The sequence below is a fragment of the Archocentrus centrarchus genome, chromosome 21, assembly GCF_007364275.1.
Source record: "Archocentrus centrarchus isolate MPI-CPG fArcCen1 chromosome 21, fArcCen1, whole genome shotgun sequence".
Lineage (NCBI taxonomy): Eukaryota > Metazoa > Chordata > Actinopteri > Cichliformes > Cichlidae > Archocentrus > Archocentrus centrarchus.
The window spans coordinates 1,390,458-1,412,770 of NC_044366.1; the positions used below are offsets into that span (position 1 = coordinate 1,390,458).

General features: G+C 46.5%; 1 protein-coding gene and 1 pseudogene across 1 annotated transcript; one reads left to right on the top strand and one right to left on the bottom strand.

Annotated features, from left to right (window-relative positions):
- Nucleotides 1-3,486: 3,486 nt before the first annotated feature.
- LOC115801043 (CD276 antigen-like) lies at nt 3,487-7,445 on the top strand. The gene is made up of 4 exons (XM_030758742.1): nt 3,487-3,764; nt 3,885-4,259; nt 4,666-4,959; nt 6,349-7,445. The coding sequence occupies exons 1-4, from the start codon at nt 3,758-3,760 to the stop codon at nt 6,423-6,425; spliced, it is 753 nt and encodes a 250-aa protein (XP_030614602.1). The 5' UTR covers nt 3,487-3,757; the 3' UTR covers nt 6,426-7,445.
- Nucleotides 7,446-7,740: 295 nt separating this feature from the next.
- LOC115800604 (heat shock 70 kDa protein 12A-like) lies at nt 7,741-19,037 on the bottom strand (annotated as a pseudogene).
- Nucleotides 19,038-22,313: the final 3,276 nt, after the last annotated feature.

The following is a 22,313-nucleotide window of genomic DNA, read 5'->3' on the forward strand; positions in this document are numbered from 1 at the left end:
TGGTCTTGTTCACGAGTGATCGAAGAAGGGAGCGGGAGATCGACAGACGGATCGGGGCTGCTTCTGCAGTGATGCGGACGGCTGCACGGTATGTCGTGGTGAAGAGAGAGCTTAGGGTAAAAGCGAAGCTCTCAATTACCAGTCGATCTACTTTCCTACCCTCACCTATGTCACGAGCTTTGGGTAGTGACCGAAAGAATAAGATCGCGAATACAAGCGGCAGGAAATGAGTTTCCTTCGAAGGGTGGCTGGCCTCTCCCTTAGAGATAAGGTGAGGAGTGCGGCCATCTGGGAGGGGCTCAGAGTAAAGCCGCTGCTCCTCCACATCAAAGGAGCCAGTTGAGGTGGCTCGGGCATCTTATTAGGATGCCTCCTGCCGCCTCTTGGGTGAGGTGTTTCCGGGCATGTCCCCCGGGAGGAGGCCCCGTGTAGACCCGGACACACTGGAGGGATTATAATCTCTCGGCTGGCCTGGGAACACCTTGGGGTCCCTCCGGATGAGCTGGCGGAGGTGGCTGGGGAGAGGGAAGCCTGGGCTTCTTTGCTTAGGCTCCTGCCCCCGCAACCCGCTCCCGGATAGCGGGAGAGAATGAATGGATGGATGGATGTTAGCTAGGTGTCAGCGGCAGCTGCAAGATGCCTTTGTAGTTTGTCAGGTGCTGGTCTCTTGCCACACCCGCCGTGATTCTTTGGCTTCCAGGTGAGACTCCTGGCCCTCAGAAGTGCCTTCACCTCCGAGGGCATCCAAGATCTTTGGTTGGGACTGAGATGGATTCTTTGGTCTACACTGACAGAGTCTGTACAGTGCTTGATGTGGTCCAAGACTACCTCTGTGTGCTCCTGTAGCTCCATATGATCTAATATAGCCACTTTGTTTGCTGAAAGCAGTCCTGCAGTTGGTTGAGTGCCCCCCACTGGCCATATATTTTACAATCTTTATTACAGGTTTGGTTTTCTTTCTGAGGGATGTGCAAGTGGGGACAAGGAGCAGGGAGAGATGGTTGGACATGTCTAGGTGGGGGAGGGGGACAGCCTTATATGCTTGCTTCGGGTTGCAGTATACCTTATCTAATGTGCTGCTGCCTCTGGTGGGAAATGTAACATACTGTACTAGCCTGGAGAGCACAAATTTGAGGCAGGCTTTATTAAAGTCTCCTGCAACAATGAAGCAACTGTTTGGCTGAGCCTTCATCAGCTCAATAATGATGTCATGCAGGAGTGACAGGGCTATGCTAATGTTAGCATCTGTTAGCATATGGATATATACTGCGGTTATAACTACCACAGTGATTTCTCTGGGTAGGTAAAATGGTCTGCACACAACTGAAACGGTCTCTAATTCCAGGCAACAGTGAGTTTGGCTATCATTGCTGCTTGTGCACTAGTCATTGTGTGTGCACGAACCCCCACCTGTCCTCTTGCCGGAGTTAGCATTCCTGTCATGGCGATGCAGGGTACGTCCCGTTAGCTGGACCGTAGCATCCGGTATGAGTGAATGCAGCCAGGATTCTGTAATGAAAATTATGCAGCAGTCTCTGATTGTTCTCCGCCTGCGATAATTCCAATTCGGTTGTTTTATGGACGACTACTCTGGCGTTGGTCAGAACAAGTCCTGGAGACCCCGGCGGTCTGGCTATTGTCTCTGGGATGTCGTGTCCTTGATGAAACTCACTTGTAACTTTAGTTTGTACCTGTTTCCAATGATCCAGATTTTGTTATGGGTGTATGCGAGCCTACTCTCATCAGCACAAATGCATTCACACATTAACACACTCAAAACAAGCAGCAAAGCAAACAAGCAAAAACACAACCAGGGAGCTGTTAAGCTTTCCAGCAGAAATCAACATTTTTACAGCCTGATACAGTAGCTGCTTCTGTGGACAATTTCCTCCTTCATAACAGTTGTACGTGAGGAGATTCATAATTCCCCTTTTTAAATAAAGTTTGCATTATTAGGGGCGTTGCCTCTTTGACTGACAGGTGGATGGTGAGACCTGTGCCAGAAGGGTTTGATCTTTTGTATGGTTCCACTTGGAGAGTCAGAGAAATGAAGAATGATGAGAATATCCCAGTAAGATAGGTATCCTGTGGTTATTTTTCCATGAGGACTTAGAAAGCAAATCATCAGATCATGTTTGATCTGGTTCTGATATTTCACTGGTGAAACTTCAAAAAAGTGCATTCTGGGTAAAATGTAAAGGCTCCAATCACAATGTGGAAAAGATGGCTGCTCAGAACAAATGAGCGCGTATGAAAACTACCACTTTTTTCTTAGATTTATCCCAGGATCATCTTCTTGCTGCGATTCAACCCTCCTGCCAATGACCTCATGCTTCCCAGACCCAAATATTCTATATATTATATAAAATACTATATAGGTATTATTTGGCTTTATTCTTATCATCAGTAGTGATGATGTGATTATGATCTTGGCAGAGGGAAGATGTTGCATATCTGACGGATTATTGTTCTGTGTGCAGTTCTGTGGAGCTCGATGCATCCAGTGAGCAGAAGCTCTCTGGGAGAAGATACCTTGTTGATGTCAGAGGTCAATGGAGCATGGTCTGACTGCTTCAAGCCTGACCGGAAGATAACAGGGACTCAAATAACCACTCCTTACAACCAAGTCATGCAGAAGAGCATCTCTGAATGCACCACATGTTCAGCTGTGAAGCAGGTGGGGCAGCAGCAGAAGACCACACTAGTGCTTCCATCTTCTGATGGCAGCAGGATAACACGCCATGTCACAAGATCATCTCAGTTGGTTTCTTCAACATGATGATGAGTCACTGCACTCAGACGGCCTCCACAGTCACAGATCTCAGTCCGACAGAGAACCTTCAGTATGTGGTGGAACGGGAGATTCAGGTCACATCTGCAGCATCTGTGTGATGCTGTGATGTCACATGGACCAACATCTCTGAGGAATGTTTCAGCACCGTGTTGAATCTGAGCCATGAAGAATGAAAGCAGCTCTGAAGGCAACACGGGGTCCAACCCAGTACCAGCAAGGTGTACCTAATAAAGTGGGCGGTGAGCGTACAGTTGGTGACAGAGAAAAGCCGTGTGACTCAGTCAGAGCAACAGGCAGACTGAGCAGAGGGATTAGAGGAGCTGAGGTGAGACCGACACTTAAAGACAACACAGGAACCAACAGGAAGTTGTGACGTTCATGAAGAGAGTGCTGAACAGTTTTTTTTCTTTGTGGAACCACGAGACACCATGTTTGAGTCTCAGTCGGCTTTTTCACCCTGATGTCAGGCTGCAAATGGAGCCTTCTCTGGGAAACGTTTCCTCGCTGGATCTACAAAAACGTGAATCACGCTCGAGCGCACACTTCATATCACACTGATTTCTTATGTGTAACTAGTGCCAGGTGGTTCTTGTGGTTCTTAAAATTGAGGAAGTCAGCCTTTGCCTGCCAGAAGGAGGAAAGCGGAGTAGCAGAAAAACATCATGTGAGCGTTCTTTGATTTCCCGTCCCTCGGCGTTGGTCTCCTCCTCTGAGCAGACCGATTCTTACTCTGCTGTTACCGGCACGCTGCCCATGTCTCACTTCCTGTCCACCATGCAGAGCCACGCAGCTTCAGCTGGGAACCATCAGTGTTTATCATTCATTTCAAAACTGAGTCAGCACTTTAACGAGGAAATGTTGTTAGTCTGCTGCACCTGATGCTCTCTGGCACACACACACACACACGTTCTCCTCGCTGCTCTTTGACAACATGCTGAATCGATTGGTCCTTTTTTCAGTCTGATGATAGGTAAGTTTTCTCCATTTAATTTGGCTGCTCTGGAGCTAAAATTAGTTTTAAAGTGTTTGGTGTTGGAGTGCCACAGGAAGCATTAATCATTAACAGTTTTTACTTTTTTCACACTTTCAGTGTGGGATACAACACGTGCGCGTGATGTTAACACCACGGCAGGCGACTCAGCGATCCTCCGCTGCAGCGTGGATAAAAATGTGGCGCAGAGGGGGACTCTCCGCTTCTATTGGCAGGATGACCAGAATTCTGTTCTATATTCTTTCTATGAAGGAAGAACAATCACTGACCACGTGAGTGACGTCTATCTGCAACGAGTCTCGGCCTTCCCTCAGGACATAATTACAGGGAACATCTCCATCGTCATTAAAAACCTGACGCTGGATGATAATGGCAGAACTTTGTGGGCATTTGCAGCAGTGTTGGACGGCAGCGGGACGATGCGATACCACCTGGAGAACACACAGATGTGTCAGACCACTCTACATGTAGCCGGTGAGGAAAGCTTCAGTTTCCTTCCCAAAAACAGGAAAGAAGTCATTCTGTCTTACAGGGTTGGCTAGCAACCGATGACCTCATCAGAATTAAAAAATAAGCACCTATAGTCAGCACAGATTACAGTTCATCATCAGCATTTTCCACTTTGGAAACTGGACATGATGAAGTCAGCAAACACATGTCTCTGCCATAGCTATTGTTAGCTTCATGCTATTGTTATTGCTAGCATTTAGCAAGCTGTTTCCACCTTTATGCTAAATGGAGCTAGCAGGGTGAAGCTGCATATTCAGTGCTTGTATATGAGAAGAGTATTAATTTCCCATCTCGGCTGAAACAAACAAATCAGCAGCGCCTGTTTTTCCTTAAATGCAGGAAATGACTTCCTGTTCCCCTCTGTCCTCAGTGCCTTACCACACGCCTACGCTAGAAGTGGACACAGAAACAATGAGTGCAGCGTGCTCCATCCAAGGAGGATTTCCTGCCCCTGAGATACAGTGGCTCCTCCGCCACAACACCTCCCATCAGTCGGTGGAGTCGAGGAGCGTCCACACTACAATGCTGCAGAATTCCCACAGTCGGCTCTTCAGCTCCCACAGCACCCTGCGCATCCCGGCCGGTGCTCCCGAGGCCGTGAGCTGCCTGAGCCACAACCCCACCTTAAACCGGACTGTGAACGCCACCCACACCTTCAACAAAGGTACGTTCAACCTGGTGAAAGGTTTGGAGTCCTTTAAAGAGGCGAGTGTGTATGGAAAAGCAAATTTTTGAATCAGGAACGAGTCTGATTTTTTTTTTAAATCAAAGTGTTTTAGTGAATTTTTATCTTCCCAAAAAATTCTCAGGTGGTGCGACCAAAACCACCTGACACGATCAGAAAGGAGAGCAAATATGAATTTTCATTAAAATAAAGTGTTTCAGTTTGTTTTTCTTCGCTCCATGTTGATGTTTGGAAACTGAATGTGATAAACTGCAAACTGTCACTCACACTTATTCCCACCTCTAAACAAGAAAAAATAACACATTTTTAACAGATTTGAATTATTAGACAATATAAACATAAAAGGCTCCTTCAGTGTTCACTCAGAAGCTTTCTGCATGTTATTATTCATATTCTGGTGTATCTGTATCACTCACTCGTCTCTGTGTTGCTGTGCAGAAGGTTCAGCAGATGTTTCAGAGCCTGAAACAGAAAGTCACTCTCAGACTAATTTAAGCCTCATTTACGAGCAGTCACATTTACTCACCAGTGTTACCTCCACCTGTAGGTTATTACTGGAAAACGAGGCGTCAGGTTTCGAAGCTGATTCTGTTCTGACTCAGGGCACCATCATTTCTAAACTAGCCCTGTTCACACACACATGCACATGAATCAGTCTAATGAAGACAGAAAAGCTCTTTAATGGGGAAAGTACAGACGGTGGGTTTAACATTTATAGCACACTCATTTCTGCCTGTGCATGCAAGGTAAGTGAGCTGTAACCCAGCCAAAGGGTTAAACAGCAGAAATCCATATTAATGCTTAAATGAATACATACAGCTCTGTGATCGTCAGATCTGCAGAGATGGAAACTCTGCTCAGTATCAGGCTGGTGTAAAGCAGCAGAACTGAAGGCTTTGTGCTGCTGAAGAGGACGAACACTGCTGTCTCACTGAGTAACGACAGAATAAAGTCACACTAAACTCCGTCAGGCCTGTGAAAGCACAAACACCGAGCTGCTCTGAGGGCTCTGATGTGCTGCTGCTGACACCTGCTGGACACGCAGCAGAGTGCAGCTTTTTTAAACCTTTATTTTACCAGGTAATGTGTTTGAGAACAGCTCTCATTTACAAACACGACCTTTAAACGAAGAAGAGACGCTCGTGGAGGAAATATCAGTAACTGTCAGTCACTGACACCCAGGATGACAGATTTATTTAATACAACCATCTAAATGCTAACTGGACTGACACTTACTCACTCCAAACCTCATTAACCCAGTCACACACACATCCATACAGTGCATTATTCTAACATTCACATACTGTCACACTACATGGATGGATGTGCTTTTGTTAAAACCATATCTGTCTGTGTGTCTGTCTGCAGGTGCAGCAGTGAGGAGCTCACCTGGAGGTCTGATAGCAGCTGCTGTGGCTCTTCTAACAGCTCTGCAGCGGCTGTGACTCACAGCACTGTGGCTGATATGTGTAAATATTATTTTTATGTAAATACTCTGTAATTTATTTTTCTTGGCTTGTAGATATTTAGCTCTTCATGTGGTCTTGAAAGATGCTCAGAGTTTGTTGGTTGGTGCTGGTGTGGGTTTCAGGGAGTCGTGGGCGGCAGGACGCTGCTGCTTTCTTTTTACTTTAATCTCATTGTTTTAACTTAAAAACAAACTTGAGTTTGTGAAAATGTCTCCATCTAAACTCAGGAAGGTCACCGAGTGAAACAAGCTTCACTGTTTTGAGCTGAAAACATGAATTTGTTGACTGAAGTCTGCAGACGGAGCTGCAGATCCAGCTGTTAGCAGGGAGAAATATCCCAGCAAACTCAGCCTGGCACATTTTAGGAACGCTGAAACATCAGTGAAGCGTTTCCCTCTCACAGCAGCATCTGTCTCAGCTGGGCACAGAGAAAACGTCTCCTTCATATTTTTGCTGGAACATTTGAATTAACTGGACTTTTGTTAAACTGAGACACCATGATCACATCTGCAGATATTTTGCTGGTGGATAAAAGTTTCCACAGTCTGCATCCTCACAAGTCCAAAACACCCTCAGCCATCGGAGCGTTCCCCGGGAACGGCGGGACGGGCAGGAGGGTTATTAAAGCCACCACACTGAGGAACTCTGAACTCATCATCTTAACCAACTCTCTGTGTTTCTGTGATTGTGTTCATGTGTTTTTATGAGTGTTATTTAATGCTAATGTCACATATTAAATGCTTCTTTAATTTATTTATATGTTTCTCATCTTACATATTTTCCTTTAAACATCATCAACCTGCAGATGGAGATTTGCTGTACAGATAAATCTGGTCCACAGAGCTCCTCTCTGGTTTGTCCCTTTATGAGTGAAATACAGAAAAGTAAAGGCACCCAGTGTAGCAGCTGTTAATGTTCCTGCTGCATGTTTAACCTGAGCTCTGTTTAAATACTTCAGTGATCATCAGATTCTATGAAACCAGCTGTCTGCAGTGTGACGACCGCGTATCTAAAAATGTGATAAAAATCAGATCAGAATGAAACAGTGAGATGATGTGTCGACATCTATGAAGGTCTTTAATAAAAATCTCAGTGTGGTGAAACTTAGAGCGCCCGGCCGAGTGAGTCCTGTGTGCTGATCTGAGTGCAGCCTGCATGAGATCAAATCCCCTGCTTAAACGGTCAAACCAGCCTCATAAATGCCTTTAACACACACACACACACACACACACACACACACACACACACACACACACACACACACACACACACACACACACACACACACCACTTCTAACCCAAATAAAGGGTCTTTAGTTAACACAAATGGATATTTAAAATGCTCTTAAAGTTTCAGATGAACCAAAATTAAAGTATGAAATAAGTCTTAACTCTACGTGCCTCTTCAGAGCACCTTTAAACATTATTCTAGCTGATCAGGTTCAATCCTTCTGTGGAGGAAACAGCAGGAAGCTGCTGCATGTTCCTCAAACATCTTCAGTTTTTAGTCATGAAGTCAATCCTGACAGAGTTTACTGACCCAGACACCAAGTCTGTGCCTGTGGCTGTTATCTCTGTGGAGCCAAACCTGATTTCTAATTTCACTTTAGCATTTTTGCCTCCTGTAGTCTCAGGCATATCAACAAGAAAGGAACCAACTTCCTCTGCTCCCCAATCATCTACATACATGAGTGTTTTTCTTTCTGCGCGATAAAATTTTATGTTCATTGCTCTCTGATTTTTCTCTAGTGGGCACAAGATATAAGTTCTGCTTTCATTCCATCCCACATCTTCACCTTCCTCCACCAGTGTCCTGAAAATATCATGACAGAACTCCTCCCCATCAGCTGTAAATCTCTTTCCTTTCTTGTGTTTGGACTCATCAAACCTCTCTGAACCTGCAAACCCGTAAGTAAAGGCACTTTTCCTGGATGCCACCAACCCTGGGTTTCTTCCCAGCATCACTGCTCCCTTCACGACTGCTTCTTGGGGCCTAAAAGGACACAGAACTTTACACTGATCACCAAACCGATCAATAACATGCTGACAGAGAATCTGGCTTTCAGCGTAGCCCCCCACTAACAGGATGTACTCAATGTTTAGATGTTTCCTCAGGATTTCTCTGAGACTGTCAGTGATGCCCTTCAGACTCTCAGCAAAGAAAGACCTCAGTGTCTCTTTGGAGATTATGATGGATCCCTCATCCCAGGAAGCTCCTCGCACTGATTCAAAGAACTTTTCTATTTCCTGCCTTTTCTGAGCCAATACTGTCAGATTATAGGGGCAGCTCATCTGAACATCATCATCTACCTGTTTGAAATACATAAAAGCATTCATAATTTCTGAACCTCACTGGGAAATTTTCCTTCATATTCATCCCAGACACCATCACAGAAGATTTCTCTGAGGAACTCTTTGAATTTTCTGTCCACACTTTGTCCTCCCAAATCATTTCTTGAGACCTTGTGCAGCATCTTCAGGGTTCCTCCATCCAGGACTTCATGAACAGTGATGCTAACAGTTTCATCTGTAACACACACAGGAAGTGATGAAAGCTGACTTCCTGTAGCAGCAGACTCGTCACAGCAGAACTTCCATCAAACACAGTCGGATCTTTACAGCCTGTCTGTGGATGAATGTTAGTCTAACAGTGTAACAGGGTCACATGCAGTACCTCCACAGTCCACCACCATGTACTGAGGCCCTGGATGTAGATCCAGGTCCTCTCCATCATGGTTCTGTGTGATGAACCCATCAGCTGGCAGCTTCTTACACCAGACTGCAGCTGCCTCTGGTTCCAGAGCGATGATCAGGGTGTGTTCACGTCCTTCTGTAACCATTCCTGCCTGGAAGTGAAATAAAACTGGATCTTCTGAACATCTCAGGATTTCAGAGCTCTCTAAAGAAAATTATGTTACCTGAGCTGCAGCTTCTCTCATGAACTGCTTTGCTGAAGGATCCCAGATCACAGGTGCAGTCAGCACCCAGGTGAGTCAGAGGCAGTGAAACTCATCCCTGCTGTGTTCTCTGAGATGGTTCTCAGCGCGTGTTCCTTCAGGAACCTCAGAGCTTCTGTGAACACCTTCAAGGCCTACATCGACTTCTTGTTTGCAGCTTTAATCGTCACATCTCTGCTGACTTTCTGCAGATAAAATAGTTTGTACACAGTCATCAGTTCAGTGGTTTCATCCATCTAAAACTATCACAGTCTTAAAGCTGGTCCACATATAACGTTTTAATATGAGTGTTTTAATGTCCCACAGAACAGAGAGACTATTTATCCCATGAATCAGTTCAATCTGAGACAGTTTCTTTCACAGATTCACAGATTCTTTCAGTGAAGGTTCATCTCCACAGATGATTAAATGATACCATCCTCCTGCAGTTTCTAACTCTCTGAGAGCTTCCTGGACTCACTGCAGGCTGATTTCTACTAAACTTTAAAACCTCAGTTTTTGCTTCACCAACATGAAAACAGAGTCCTGACACACAGGTACACAGCTGGCTATGATGGTAGAGCCTCTTTTTCAGATAATAACCAAACATATTTAATAATCTATATCTGCAAATGTCCATTCTTGTTCTTCTGTATGAGTAATCTGTCCTTCCAGAACATCAGGGCTCAGAGGTTTTTACTCACTCTGTCACAGAGCGCTATCCTGAAGTTTTCAAAGAAGTAGTGTTTCTGTGCTTCTTCTCCACGCATGCAGGTATAAACTGTTTCAGCTTCATAACCAAATCTGAGAAATTCTTCATATTCATTGAACAGAATGCAGGTTGGAGTTTTTGGGGTCTCCAGTCCGAGCTCTTCACCCCACCTTCTCAAACAGGGATCAACTTCTGCCCCTCTGGGTGTCAAACTGAAGGCATATCCACTGTATGCAGCACCAAGCTCTATGGCTATGATATGTGAGTTATTGCAGAAATTGGTCCATCTGGTCAAAAGAGCACAAAGGTCAGAATACCAAAGAGCAGCAGTCACTCTGGATTTATCCTTATTTCTGTAAGCCCCGCCTCCTTTTTTAAAATTCATCCCTTACTCTTTAATAAAAGTCATTTATTGTTTTCAGTAGAATCTGTAACCTGTGTGAACAAATGATCTATATAAAACAGCAGATCTAATATTCTTATATATCAGTTAAACTGTTACTTTATATTCATTCACACTGCTGAGAAACAAAGTGAATACATTATTGTGCTTAACTGCAGGCAGAAAAACAAAAGCATTTTTAATCAACCTCACAAATAAACAAAGGCAGGCTGGGAAAATTATGATCCAAGAAGGTGGGATTGTTTCAATTCAGACAGGAGAGCAACAAAGCAGGCGGCCAATCACTGAGACTGCTGCAGGTAAATATCACCTGAAATCCAATCATGTGATCCCAAAATGAAAATGAACATAAGCATAATAAGGTCAGATACCTTCTCCCAGTCAACAAAACAAATATAGACTGGTTGAGAAAACTCCAGCACACCCCTGAATATCCTTTAGAGGACAAAGAGCTCAATGACCAGGACAAAAACATGACTTTCCAAATGTTGTTTGTTCCTGAATCTGGGAGGAATAAAGTGGGTGGAGACGAGTGTCGGGGTGACCTGAGACTGAAGTCTCCTTCAGTCCTTCAGTGAAAGTCAGTATCAGACCCCAAACTGTCGGATATTTGGAAGAATCAGATTTTATCTGATACGTAAGACGGATTTGTACAAGTCTGATGAAATTTCATGGGTCATTGAATCTGACTGAGGTGATTACAAATAGACAAATAGCTTAATGTCACAGGAAGACCCCAAAATGCAGGACTCATAACGATGAACTTAATGTATTTTTATTGAAATGAAGATCATAAGCAAATAAACTGGGCTGGGCTGAGGCCAGACCTAAACTACGGCACACAAGGGACGGAGAACGAACGAACGAACGAAAGAACGCGCACACAAACAACAGGTACATAGACAACAACACAACAAAGAACAGAAGAAAACTGGGGGCTTAAACACACATCAGGTAATCAGGGCAAGAGGAAACAGCAGGTGAAGCAAATGAAACTAATAACAGGGGAAGCAAAACTGAACACAAAGCACAGGGAACACAAGACTGTCAAAATAAAACAGGAAGTCACTAGACAAGGTACACGTAGACTTGACACAGGGAAAAACAAGGGACTAGAAATAAACAGGAATACAGAAGAGAACCAATAAACATGATCAGAGAAATAACTGAAACAGAATCAAAAGAACACAAAACACTGGGCTACCGGCCCAGGACCCTGACAGAAATATTACCTGAATGCATTTTTATAATAAAACACACTGAAGTTGAGATGCTGAGATGGTGTTGGTTATTTACTTACAGTTTTACTGTTTTAATTTAAAGTATTAAAGATTAAACTCCTCCGTGAATCGCCACCTTATCGTGGTGGAGGGGTTTGTGTGTCCCAGTGATCCCAGGAGCTATGTTGTCTGGGGGCTTGTCCCCCTGGCAGGGTCTCCCATGGCAAACTGGTCCTGGGTGAGGGTCCAGACAAAGAGCGGTTCAGAAGACCCTTATGAGTGAAAAAACAAGGGAACAGTTTACCCTGCCCGGGATAGGGTTACCGGGGCCCCACCCTGGAGCCAGGCCTGGGGAGGGAGCTCGAGGGAGAGCGTCTGGTGGCCAGGCATTAGCCCGTGGTGCTTGGCCGGGCGCAGCCCGAAGAGGTTACATGGGCCCGCCCTCCTGCAGGCCCACCACCCGCAGGAGGTGTCGTAGGGGTCGGGTGCAATGTGTGTCGGGCGGTGGCCGAGGGCGGAGGCCCTGGCGGACCGATCCCCGGCTATCGAAACTGGCTGTTGGGACATGGAATGTCACCTCTCTGGTGGGGAAGGAGCCTGAGCTAGTGCGTGAGGTTGAGAGATACCAGCTAGATATAGTTGGGCTCACCTCAACGCATGGCCTGGGCTCTGGAACCAGTCTCCTGGAGAAGGGCTGGACTCTGTTCCAGTCTGGAGTTGCCCTCGGTGAGAGGCGGCGAGCTGGGGTGGGTATTCTTATATCCCCCCGGCTTGCTGCCTGTACGTCGGAGTTTTCACCGGTGGACGAGAGGGTAGTTTCCCTGCGCCTTCGGGCTGGGGAACGGGTCCTGACTGTTGTTTGCGCTTATGCGCCGAATGACAGTTCAGGGTACCCACCCTTTTTGGAGTTGCTGGGTGGGGTGCTGGAGAGTGCTCCATCTGGTGACTCCATAGTCTTGCTGGGAGACTTCAACGCTCACGTGGGCAATGACAGTGAGACCTGGAGGGGCGTGATTGGGAGGAACGGCCTGCCCGATCTGAACCCGAATGGTGTTTTGTTATTGGACTTCTGTGCAAACCACAGTTTGTCCATAACGAACACCGTGTTCGAACACAAGGATGTCCATAAGTGCACATGGCACCAGGACACCCTAGGTCGCAGGTCGATGATCGATTTTGTAATCGTATCATCAGTTCTGCGGCCGTATGTTCTGGACACTCGGGTGAAGAGAGGAGCTGAGCTGTCAACTGATCACCACCTGGTGGTGAGTTGGATCAGGTGGCGGGGGAAGACAGACCTGGCACACCTAAACGTATTGTGAGGGTGCGCTGGGAACGCCTGGCAGAAGCCCCAGTCCGGGAGATCTTCAACTCCCACCTCCGGCAGAACTTCGACAGCATTCCGAGGGAGGCTGAGGACATTGAGTCCGAATGGACCATGTTCCGCACCTCCATTGTTGAGGCTGCTGCTCAGAGCTGTGGCTGCAAGGTGGTTGGTGCCTGTCGTGGTGGTAACCCCCGAACCAGATGGTGGTCACCGGAGGTGAAGGGAGCCATCAAGCTGAAGAAAGAGTCCTATCGGGCTTGGTTAGCCTGTGGGACTCCGGAGGCAGCTGACAGGTATCGACAGGCCAAGCGGAATGCAGCTCAGGTAGTGGCCAAAGCAAAAACTCGGGTGTGGGAGGAGTTTGGTGAGGCTATGGAAAAAGACTTTCGGACGGCATCGAAGCGATTCTGGCAAACCGTCAGGCGACTCAGGAGGGGAAAGCAGTGCTTCACTCACACTGTTTATAGTGCGGGGGGGGTGCTGCTGACTTCAACTGAGGCTATAGTCGGACGGTGGAAGGAATACTTCGAGGACCTTCTGAATCCCACTGACAACGCCTTCTGTAGTGGAAGCAGAGTCTGGGGATGAGGGGGATGACTTGACCATCACTGGGGGTGAGGTCACTGAGGTAGTTAAACAACTCCTTGGTGGCAGAGCCCCTGGGGTGGACGAGATTCGCCCTGAGTTCCTGAAGGCTCTGGATGTTGTAGGGCTGTCTTGGTTGACACGCCTCTGCAACATCGCGTGGAGATCTGGGGCAGTGCCATTGGATTGGCAGACCGGGGTGGTGGTCCCCATCTTTAAGAAGGGAGACCGGAGGGTGTGCTCCAACTTTCGGGGGATCACACTCCTCAGCCTCCCCGGTAACATCTTCTTTGCGCGCTTTGAGTCGGGAAGCCGACAGCCCGCTGCGCTCCCGGCCGGAGGGGCGGAGACACTCACTGTGACGGAGCGCGACGTGAGGAGGGCGTTTAGACGTGTAAACACCAGGAAAGCGGCTGGACCAGACGGTATTAGTGGACGTGTCCTTAAGACCTGCGCTGACCAGCTGGCACCTGTGTTTACAGTGATATTCAACCTCTCACTGAAACTGTGTGTGATTCCCACCTGCTTTAAAAAGTCCATCATAGTCCCTGTCCCAAAGAAACCACACCCCAGCAGCCCCAATGACTTCAGGCCCATAGCACTCACCTCTGTGGTGATGAAGTGTTTTGAGAGACTCATCAAGACATTCATCACCTCCTCACTGCCCACCACCCTCGACCCACTACAGTTTGCATACCGGCCAGACAGATCCACAGACGACGCCATATCCTTCCTCCTCCACAAGACCCTTTCACACATAGACACTGGTAAGGGGAACTATGTGAGAGTGCTGTTTGTAGATTACAGCTCAGCATTCAACACCATAGTTCCCTCCAGGCTGGTCTCTAAGCTGCTGGACCTGGGCCTGGGCCCATCCCTGTGCAGGTGGGTTCACAGCTTCCTGACCAGCAGACCACAGGTGGTACGAGTGGGTCACCTCACCTCATCCTCCCTCACCCTCAACACTGGATCCCCCAAGGCTGTGTGCTCAGCCCTCTGCTGTACTCACTGTACACCCATGACTGCGAGGCCACGTCAGAGTCCAACGTCATCATCAAGTTTGCTGACGACACTGCTGTTGTGGGACTAATCTCTCACAATGAGGAGACAGCCTACAGGAGAGAGGTCTCCCGCCTGGAGAACTGGTGCCAGGAGAACCACCTCCTGCTCAACGTCAGCAAAACGAAGGAACTGATCGTGGACTTCAGCAGGAAGCAGCAGAGGGACTACCATCCACTTGTCATCAGTGGTGCTGAGGTGGAAAGAGTGGACACCTTCAAATACCTGGGAGTGACCATCTCACAGGACCTGTCCTGGACTCATCACATAAACATCACTGTGAAGAAGGCCAGACAGCGTCTCTACCTCCTCAGGCGGCTGAGAGACTTCAAGCTCCCACTCAAGGTGCTCAGGAACTTTTACACCTGCACCATCGAGAGCATCATGCGTGGGAGCATCACCACCTGGATGGGAAACTGCACCAAGCAGGACTTCATGGCCCTAAAAAGGGTGGTTCGTTCAGCTGAACGGACCATCAGAACCACCCTCCCCAACCTGCAGGACATTTACACCAAGCAGTGCAGGCTGAGGGCCATGAAGATCCTAAAACAGCCCAGCCACCCTGGACACTCTCTCTTCTCCCTGCTCCCATCAGGCCGGCGTTACCGCTGCCTGAGGGCTAAGACTGAAAGGTTGAAGAAGAGTTTTTACCCACAAGCCATCCGTCTGCTCAACTCTGAGCCCTAACTGGACTATTATTGCACAGTGTAAATATTATAATTTAAAAAGTGTGTATAGTGTATAGTATATAGAGTATAGTGTATAGTGTGAATTACTTTTTTTTATTTTATTCTTCTTATTATATGTGTGTGTATATAAGGTTGCAGGTACAAAATACATTTCACTGTGCATTGTACTGTGTATAACTGTGCATGTGACAAATAAACACTATCTTATCTTATCTTATCTTAAGGTCTATGCCAGGGTGCTGGAAAGGAGGGTGCGTCCGTTAGTCGAACCTCGGATTCAGGAGGAACAATGCGGTTTTCGACCTGGTCGTGGAACGCTGGACCAGCTCTTTATCCTCTCAAGGATATTCGAGTGTGCGTGGGAGTTTGCCCAACCAGTCTACATGTGCTTTGTGGACTTGGAGAAGGCATTCGACCGTGTTCCTCGGGGTGTTCTTTGGGAGGTTCTGCGGGAGTATGGGGTGTCTGGCCCATTGGTGCGGGCCATTCAGTCCTTGTACAACCACAGTGAGAGCTTGGTCCGTAATAAGTCGGATTTGTTTCCTGTGGGTGTTGGACTCCGTCAGGGCTGCCCTTTGTCACCGATTCTGTTCATAATTTTTATGGACAGAATTTCTAGGCGTAGCCAGGTGGCGGAAGGCTTCTTCCTTGGTGGCCTCAGAGTCTCATCTCTGCTTTTTGCAGATGATGCGGTTCTGTTGGCTTCATCAGGGAGGGGCCTCCAGCTCACAGTGGAACGGTTCGCAGCCGAGTGTGAAGCAGCCGGCATGAGAATCAGCGCCTCTAAGATAACAAGTTACCATTCCTGGACTGTGCGGTGCTTATCGAGGAAGATGGAAGCCTCAACATTGAAGTTTACCGGAAGCCCACACACACAGACCAGTATCTCCTCTTTGACTCCCACCACCCTCTGGAACACAAACTTGGGGTGATCAGGACCCTACAACACCGTGCGGAAAGTGTTCCCTCTAAGGCAGAAGGGAAGCATAAGGAACACACACACACATTAAGAAAGCCCTCAAAACATGCGGTTACCCCAACTGGGCCTTCATCAAATCAGCTAAGATGCACAGGAATGAAGGCCAAACACAAACTACAGAGAATGGGAAGGACAAGAGGAACAACATTGTCATCCCATATGTGTCAGGCTTGTCAGAGAAACTCAGAAGAATTTTCTCCAAGCATGACATCTCAGTATACTTCAAACCAAGTCACACCCTAAGACAAAAACTGGTTCATCCCAAGGACAAACCCGCCAAACACAAGATCAGCGATGTAGTGTATGCTGTTCAGTGCAGTGAAGAGTGCTCGGACCTCTACATTGGTGAAACCAAACAGCCTCTTCACAAACGAATGGCACAACATAGAAGAGCCACCTCGACAGGACAAGATTCAGCAGTACATCTGCATCTGAAGGAAAAAGGGCACTCTTTTGAGGATGCCAATGTTCACATTTTGGACAGGGAAAACAGATGGTTTGAAAGAGGAGTGAAAGAAGCCATCTATGTCCACTGTGAACAACCATCATTGAACAGAGGAGGTGGATTACGTCACCAACTTTCCCCCGCTTACAGTGCTGTCCTGAGCTCCCTTCCCAGACGTCTCAACCCCCATTCACACCTTTGTTCCAGTGACCTCAATAGGCCACAGGAAACAATGGAGCGGAGTCCTAAATTGGTTTCAACTGAAACCACTGATTAAATATGACCCACGCCCCCTTCACACCTGGGCACATGCGTTCAAGCACATGATCAATAGAGGGTCATAACCATCTCCAGGGGACTACGCCCACAGGGGTTTAAATACCTGGGTCTCTCCACCATTTGGTTGAGAACTGAAGAAGCCTTTCGGATGAGAGGTGAAACGTCTTCAAGAAACAAAAAGAAGTCCAGTCGCCTTTTTCAAGCTCCAGAGACCATGAAGCTGCAGCTTCTTCTCCTTTATGTGTGTGATCTCTCCCTCCACTTCTTTAATGAAGCTTTCTGCTTCAGTCTCAGTTTCTTTCTGCTTCGTCTCGATCTCCTTAGTCAGCCCGATGAACTCTGTCTTAATGTGCTCCATCAAAGCAGTCATCACTCTCCTGCTGCATGATAGCGCTTCCTCAGCTTTCTTTCTGTTGGTCTTCACTGAGTGATGGACCTCCTGGATTTTCTGCTGACGCTCCTGGATCATCTGATCCATGCCTTTCTTTTCTAATCCCAGCTGGGTTTTCCTCCTTTCAGCCTCGTCCTCCAGACTCACTGTCTTATGGGTTTGATGGTCACCACCTTTACAGGACTGACAGAGAAACATCTGCTCCACTCTGCAGAACAGCTCCAAAGGTTCACCATGATCCTGACATACTCTGCTCTCCAGGTTGTTATCCGGGTCGATCAGCTTGTGTTTCTTCAATGCTAAAATCCTCTGATGAGGCTCCAGATGTGTTTGACAGTAGGACATGAAACACACTAAGCAGGATTTCAGGGCTCTGACCTTTGCCCCTGTGCAGATACCACAGAAGACATCTCCATTTCCTGCTTGCTCACCTTTGTTTTTGATCTTTTCAGCCATCTCAGCGATGACGGGGTTAACCCGAAGAGAAGGCCTGCTGTAAAACTTCTCTTTGCACAGAGGACACTGAAGGACGGTGGTCAGAGCGCTCCAGCAGGCTGTGATACAGTCCAAACAGAAGTTGTGTCCACAGGGAATCGTCACAGGTTTCGTGAACACACTCAGACAGATGGAACAAAGCAGAGTGTCCTCAGACAGCAGAGCCGAGGCAGCAGCCATGGCTGCAGTATACCAGAGAGACATCAGACAGAGATATGGAGACGCATGAGGACGGTTTCTATATTTACAGCATATAAAAGCGCTGAAATAAATCACATAAAATAAAATAGTTAAAACGCAACTGTACCTTTTGTGTCACAGTTTCACCAAACCTTTCAGAGGTGTAAAGGAAAGTTAGAAGCAGGTTCTACTTTCTTCTATTTTCTACTTCAGCTTCTCCTCCCATTTCCTGATTTCTCTGCAGGTGAATAATTATTTAGAAAACACACCATGAAAACTTCACAGATTAAACAGGTTCACTGAGAATCCCACAAACACAACAGTTTACAATGAACTCCTGGACTCACATTTCTGTCCTTAGTTTCCTGAAAACAACGTGGATAAAAAGTCAAACATGGCAGAAGGAACAAAGGTGAGTTGTGACTCCGCCCACTGAGACTAAGAATGCAGATGTTCCTGTTTGTTCCTGCATCTGTGATCTGTGTTTCCTCTCCACTCCTCAACTGTCAGCTAATTAATGTGTGACTGCTGGAACATATATTCAGCAGACCTGAGTACACACACGTGCAGTATCGAGTAAATAAAACTGAATTGAACTGAACTATCCACATTTTATCTCCATCTGTTTCTGCTCAGACTGAAGCATCAGGTGGATCACTAACAGTAAGACCTGGAAACAGATGAAGGTCTTCATCAAAGCAGCAGCAAGTCTCAGAATAACTGTTAATATTTCCATGTACTTTACTTTCTGTGGGAAAACAGGAAGTAACAGACCTTTATCCCAGCATGGTGTGATGATGCACCAGCATCCACAACCAGGCTGGCCGCAGGGCGGAGCTCAGCTCACCCATTCCACCGGTGGGAGGAAAAGCAAAGAAAACAGCGGTGCTGCTGCTTACAGTGATCTTTACTGCAGGCCGCCTGCAGCTCTCCTCTTCCTCTGCACGCCGTCTTTCAGCAGAGCTGATTCTCTGAGAATGCAGAGGTGGACTTGCTTTCTTCAATTAACAGAGACGTGCATGTTAATGAACATCAGTATACCAAAAATATATGATGTAAACATACCAGATTAAAACAAACTGCTCATTCACTCCTGCAGTCAGGTCACATAAATCATGATATACAAAAACAATCAAACGTGCAACAAATAATGATGCAGACAGTAAAAATGGTCACAGCCACCGTGTGAGCTGTGCCTTAAATGTGTTGCTGCTGATAAACTATCCCAGTATATAGTTTCCATTGCTGACAGAACAGTTTATTGTGTATCTATGAGGCACCACACTCCCCTCTAGTGGTGGCTCCAGTGCCCACCTCACGATCCATCTTCTGATTAATAAATTAAGGGGTGTGGAAAATCTGTGAAACAAGCATAATTTAATGTTTTAAAGTGATCAAAGCTCACATATCTGTCAGCAGGTGCACCTCTGTTTAGAGAGGAGCCCCCTGACAGCAGGAATACTTCCTGATGACGGCGCCTCCTACAGGTATAAATCCACACCTTAACCTGAAACAGTGTTTCCAGCAGCCTGCTGTGTCTGATGGCCTGCTGCTCAGTAATCTGTTGTGTTTAATAAAACCTCCTCCCCACTGTGGAATATAATCTGTAAAATTAAGTATCAGCATCACTGGTTGCCCATGAGCAGCTCTGTCACACACAGTGTTACTAACTTTGTAGATGTGCCCTTAAATGAATGTGTTTCATCTCTAACTACTGTAGGCTGATGGGTCATGTGATGAGTGCTACATTTGATTAATTTCTTACAGATAAATGACAGAAAAGCTGCTCCTGCTGAAAGTTTGTGTTGTGTTGGATAGAAGTGAGACAGAAGCAGCAGGTAAATGTAAAGCAGATGTTTCATCCACGAGGTTTCTTCAGGTCCAAAACCAACAGGTGGAGAGACCCAGGTATTTAGACCCCTGTGTGGAGGTGGTTGTTGACCCACTCCTATTCATGTGAAAGGAGGTGTGGGTTGTTACTAACAGGGGTTTTGGGTGAAACCACTGAGACGTCACCCCAACCTATCAAAAGACCTGTTGAGGTCACCTGAAGAAAGGTGTAAATGGGGGCTGAGATACCTGGGGAGGGAGCTCAGGTCAGTGGGGGAAAGTTAATAATCCACTGTTCAGTGTTCACAGTGGACACAGAAACTTCTTTTACTCCTCTTTCAAACCATCTGTCTTCCCAAACAATCTGTGAACACTGGCATCCTCAAAGAGTGACCTTTGACCTTTACATACAGATGTACAGCTGAGTCTTGTCCTGTTGAGGTGGTTTTTCTATGTTGTGCCATCATTTGTGAAGAGGCTGTTTGGTTTCTCCTCTGCAGAGGTCCGAGCGCTCTGTTCAGTTCAATTCAATTTTATTTATAGAGCAGCAAATCAGAACAAACAGTCGCCTCAAGCTGCTTTATATTGTAAAGACCCTCCAATAATACAGAGAAACGTCAGAACGACCCCCTATGAGCAGCACTTGGTGACAGCGGGAAGGAAAAACTCCCTTTAACAGGAAGAAACCTCCATCAGTCTGTTTATTATTATAATATGACGACACATCAGGACTCCAACTGTATGAATACATGAGCAGACCACATATTAGCTGCAGAGGGGGATATGAAAACTTTCTGTGTGCAGGATGACATCATCACACTGACATCACACTGTTATTGCCCCGCTCACTGAGTGGTGGAGAGGTGACGTCTGTCTGCCTGTTAGCAGGATTACTCAGAAACTTAAGAACAGATTTTGATGAAGGTTTCTGGAGTCGGGGTGGTAGAAGGAACAACTGTGAGGGATGGACTCAGAGCTGTTCAGGTTTGAAAACAGCTTTGTGTTCTTCAGTGTTTACACTCTGCTCCAGACTCACTTTACTGCTTATTTAACTTTTACTAATGATCAGCCTGGTGAAAAATCCATCTGCCACACACACATTCTGACTGCACAGGCACAGTTTGTGGGTTATTTGCTAATATGTGTGATTTGTTGAGCTGCTGGAAACTCTGTGTTTGAAACTTGAAAACAGAAGGAGCAGTTCCTGCGCTGAGGCTCGGTCCTCTTCCAGATGCTGAAGTATGACCTCAATTTTATTGACACATGAATGCATGGACACAATGACAGGAATGAGAACGAAAATGTATCCAGATGTGACCGTGTTAGGATGAGAGGGTGGAGTGCTAAGCTATAAGCTGCTAACACCACAGACTGTGTGTGAGCATCACACACACACACACACACACACACACACTGAGATACATGCCAATCAACAATATCCAATCAAAATCCCAGAATTTCACTCAGCAAACTTAAGCTCCGCCTTCCTGACGGTCTGTTTGTCCAGTGAAGCAGCCATATATATGATTGATCCAATTAAAGCTTCAAACATTTGTTTTTTTCTGCTGAAATGTTGGACATGTTAACGTTGGTGTGTACAGGGACTGACTCAGGAAATACAAAATAAAGAGAATTAATAGTAAATTTGTTAAACTATTGAAAAAGATCTTAACATTTTAATGAGATCAGACTGCAGGGCCCCTGCAGGTGGAGGCCACAGAGGGAGGAGACCCTGCAGGGTCCAGAGCACTCTTTTCCTGTTTACTTTTCCCTGGTTAATTTTTTTTCTTAATTTCCCCCTTTTATGGGGGGCACGTTTATATTAAATATCCCAAATCGTGTGTGGAGGCCCATTGGCATGCCTCAGGAACCTTCTGACAAAGAACCTGCAGACCAGAGGACTGCTGGATCTGAACCAGAGGACCGCTGGTGGACTGAGCTGAAGAGTCTGGTAAGGATGGGGGGTGAGGCTGATGAGTGGTGACACATTGGGCCCAGCCCCCACCTGTCAGATGTACCTGGAGGTTTTGGTTTGCCTTTTTGTGTGTGCTGGGTGCAAAAAGTTCAGCAATCACTGAGATCTGGTTTCATATCAGGGCAGAAGTTTCAAGGGGTCAAAGTGCACAGGAGTCCCATGCAGTGCAATCACCAGAACTTCCAGTGACCCACCTCCAGCAGTTTAAGGGGGCAAAGCGGGAAAGATGGGTCAAAGTGTTTTTTGATGCAGATCTTGGAGAAATGTGTGCACTGCAGCTGTCATGATGACAATAACAATGTTAGTGAGAACAACAATAAAGACAAAAAAAAAAAACAAATGTGAAGAGGACTCAGTTT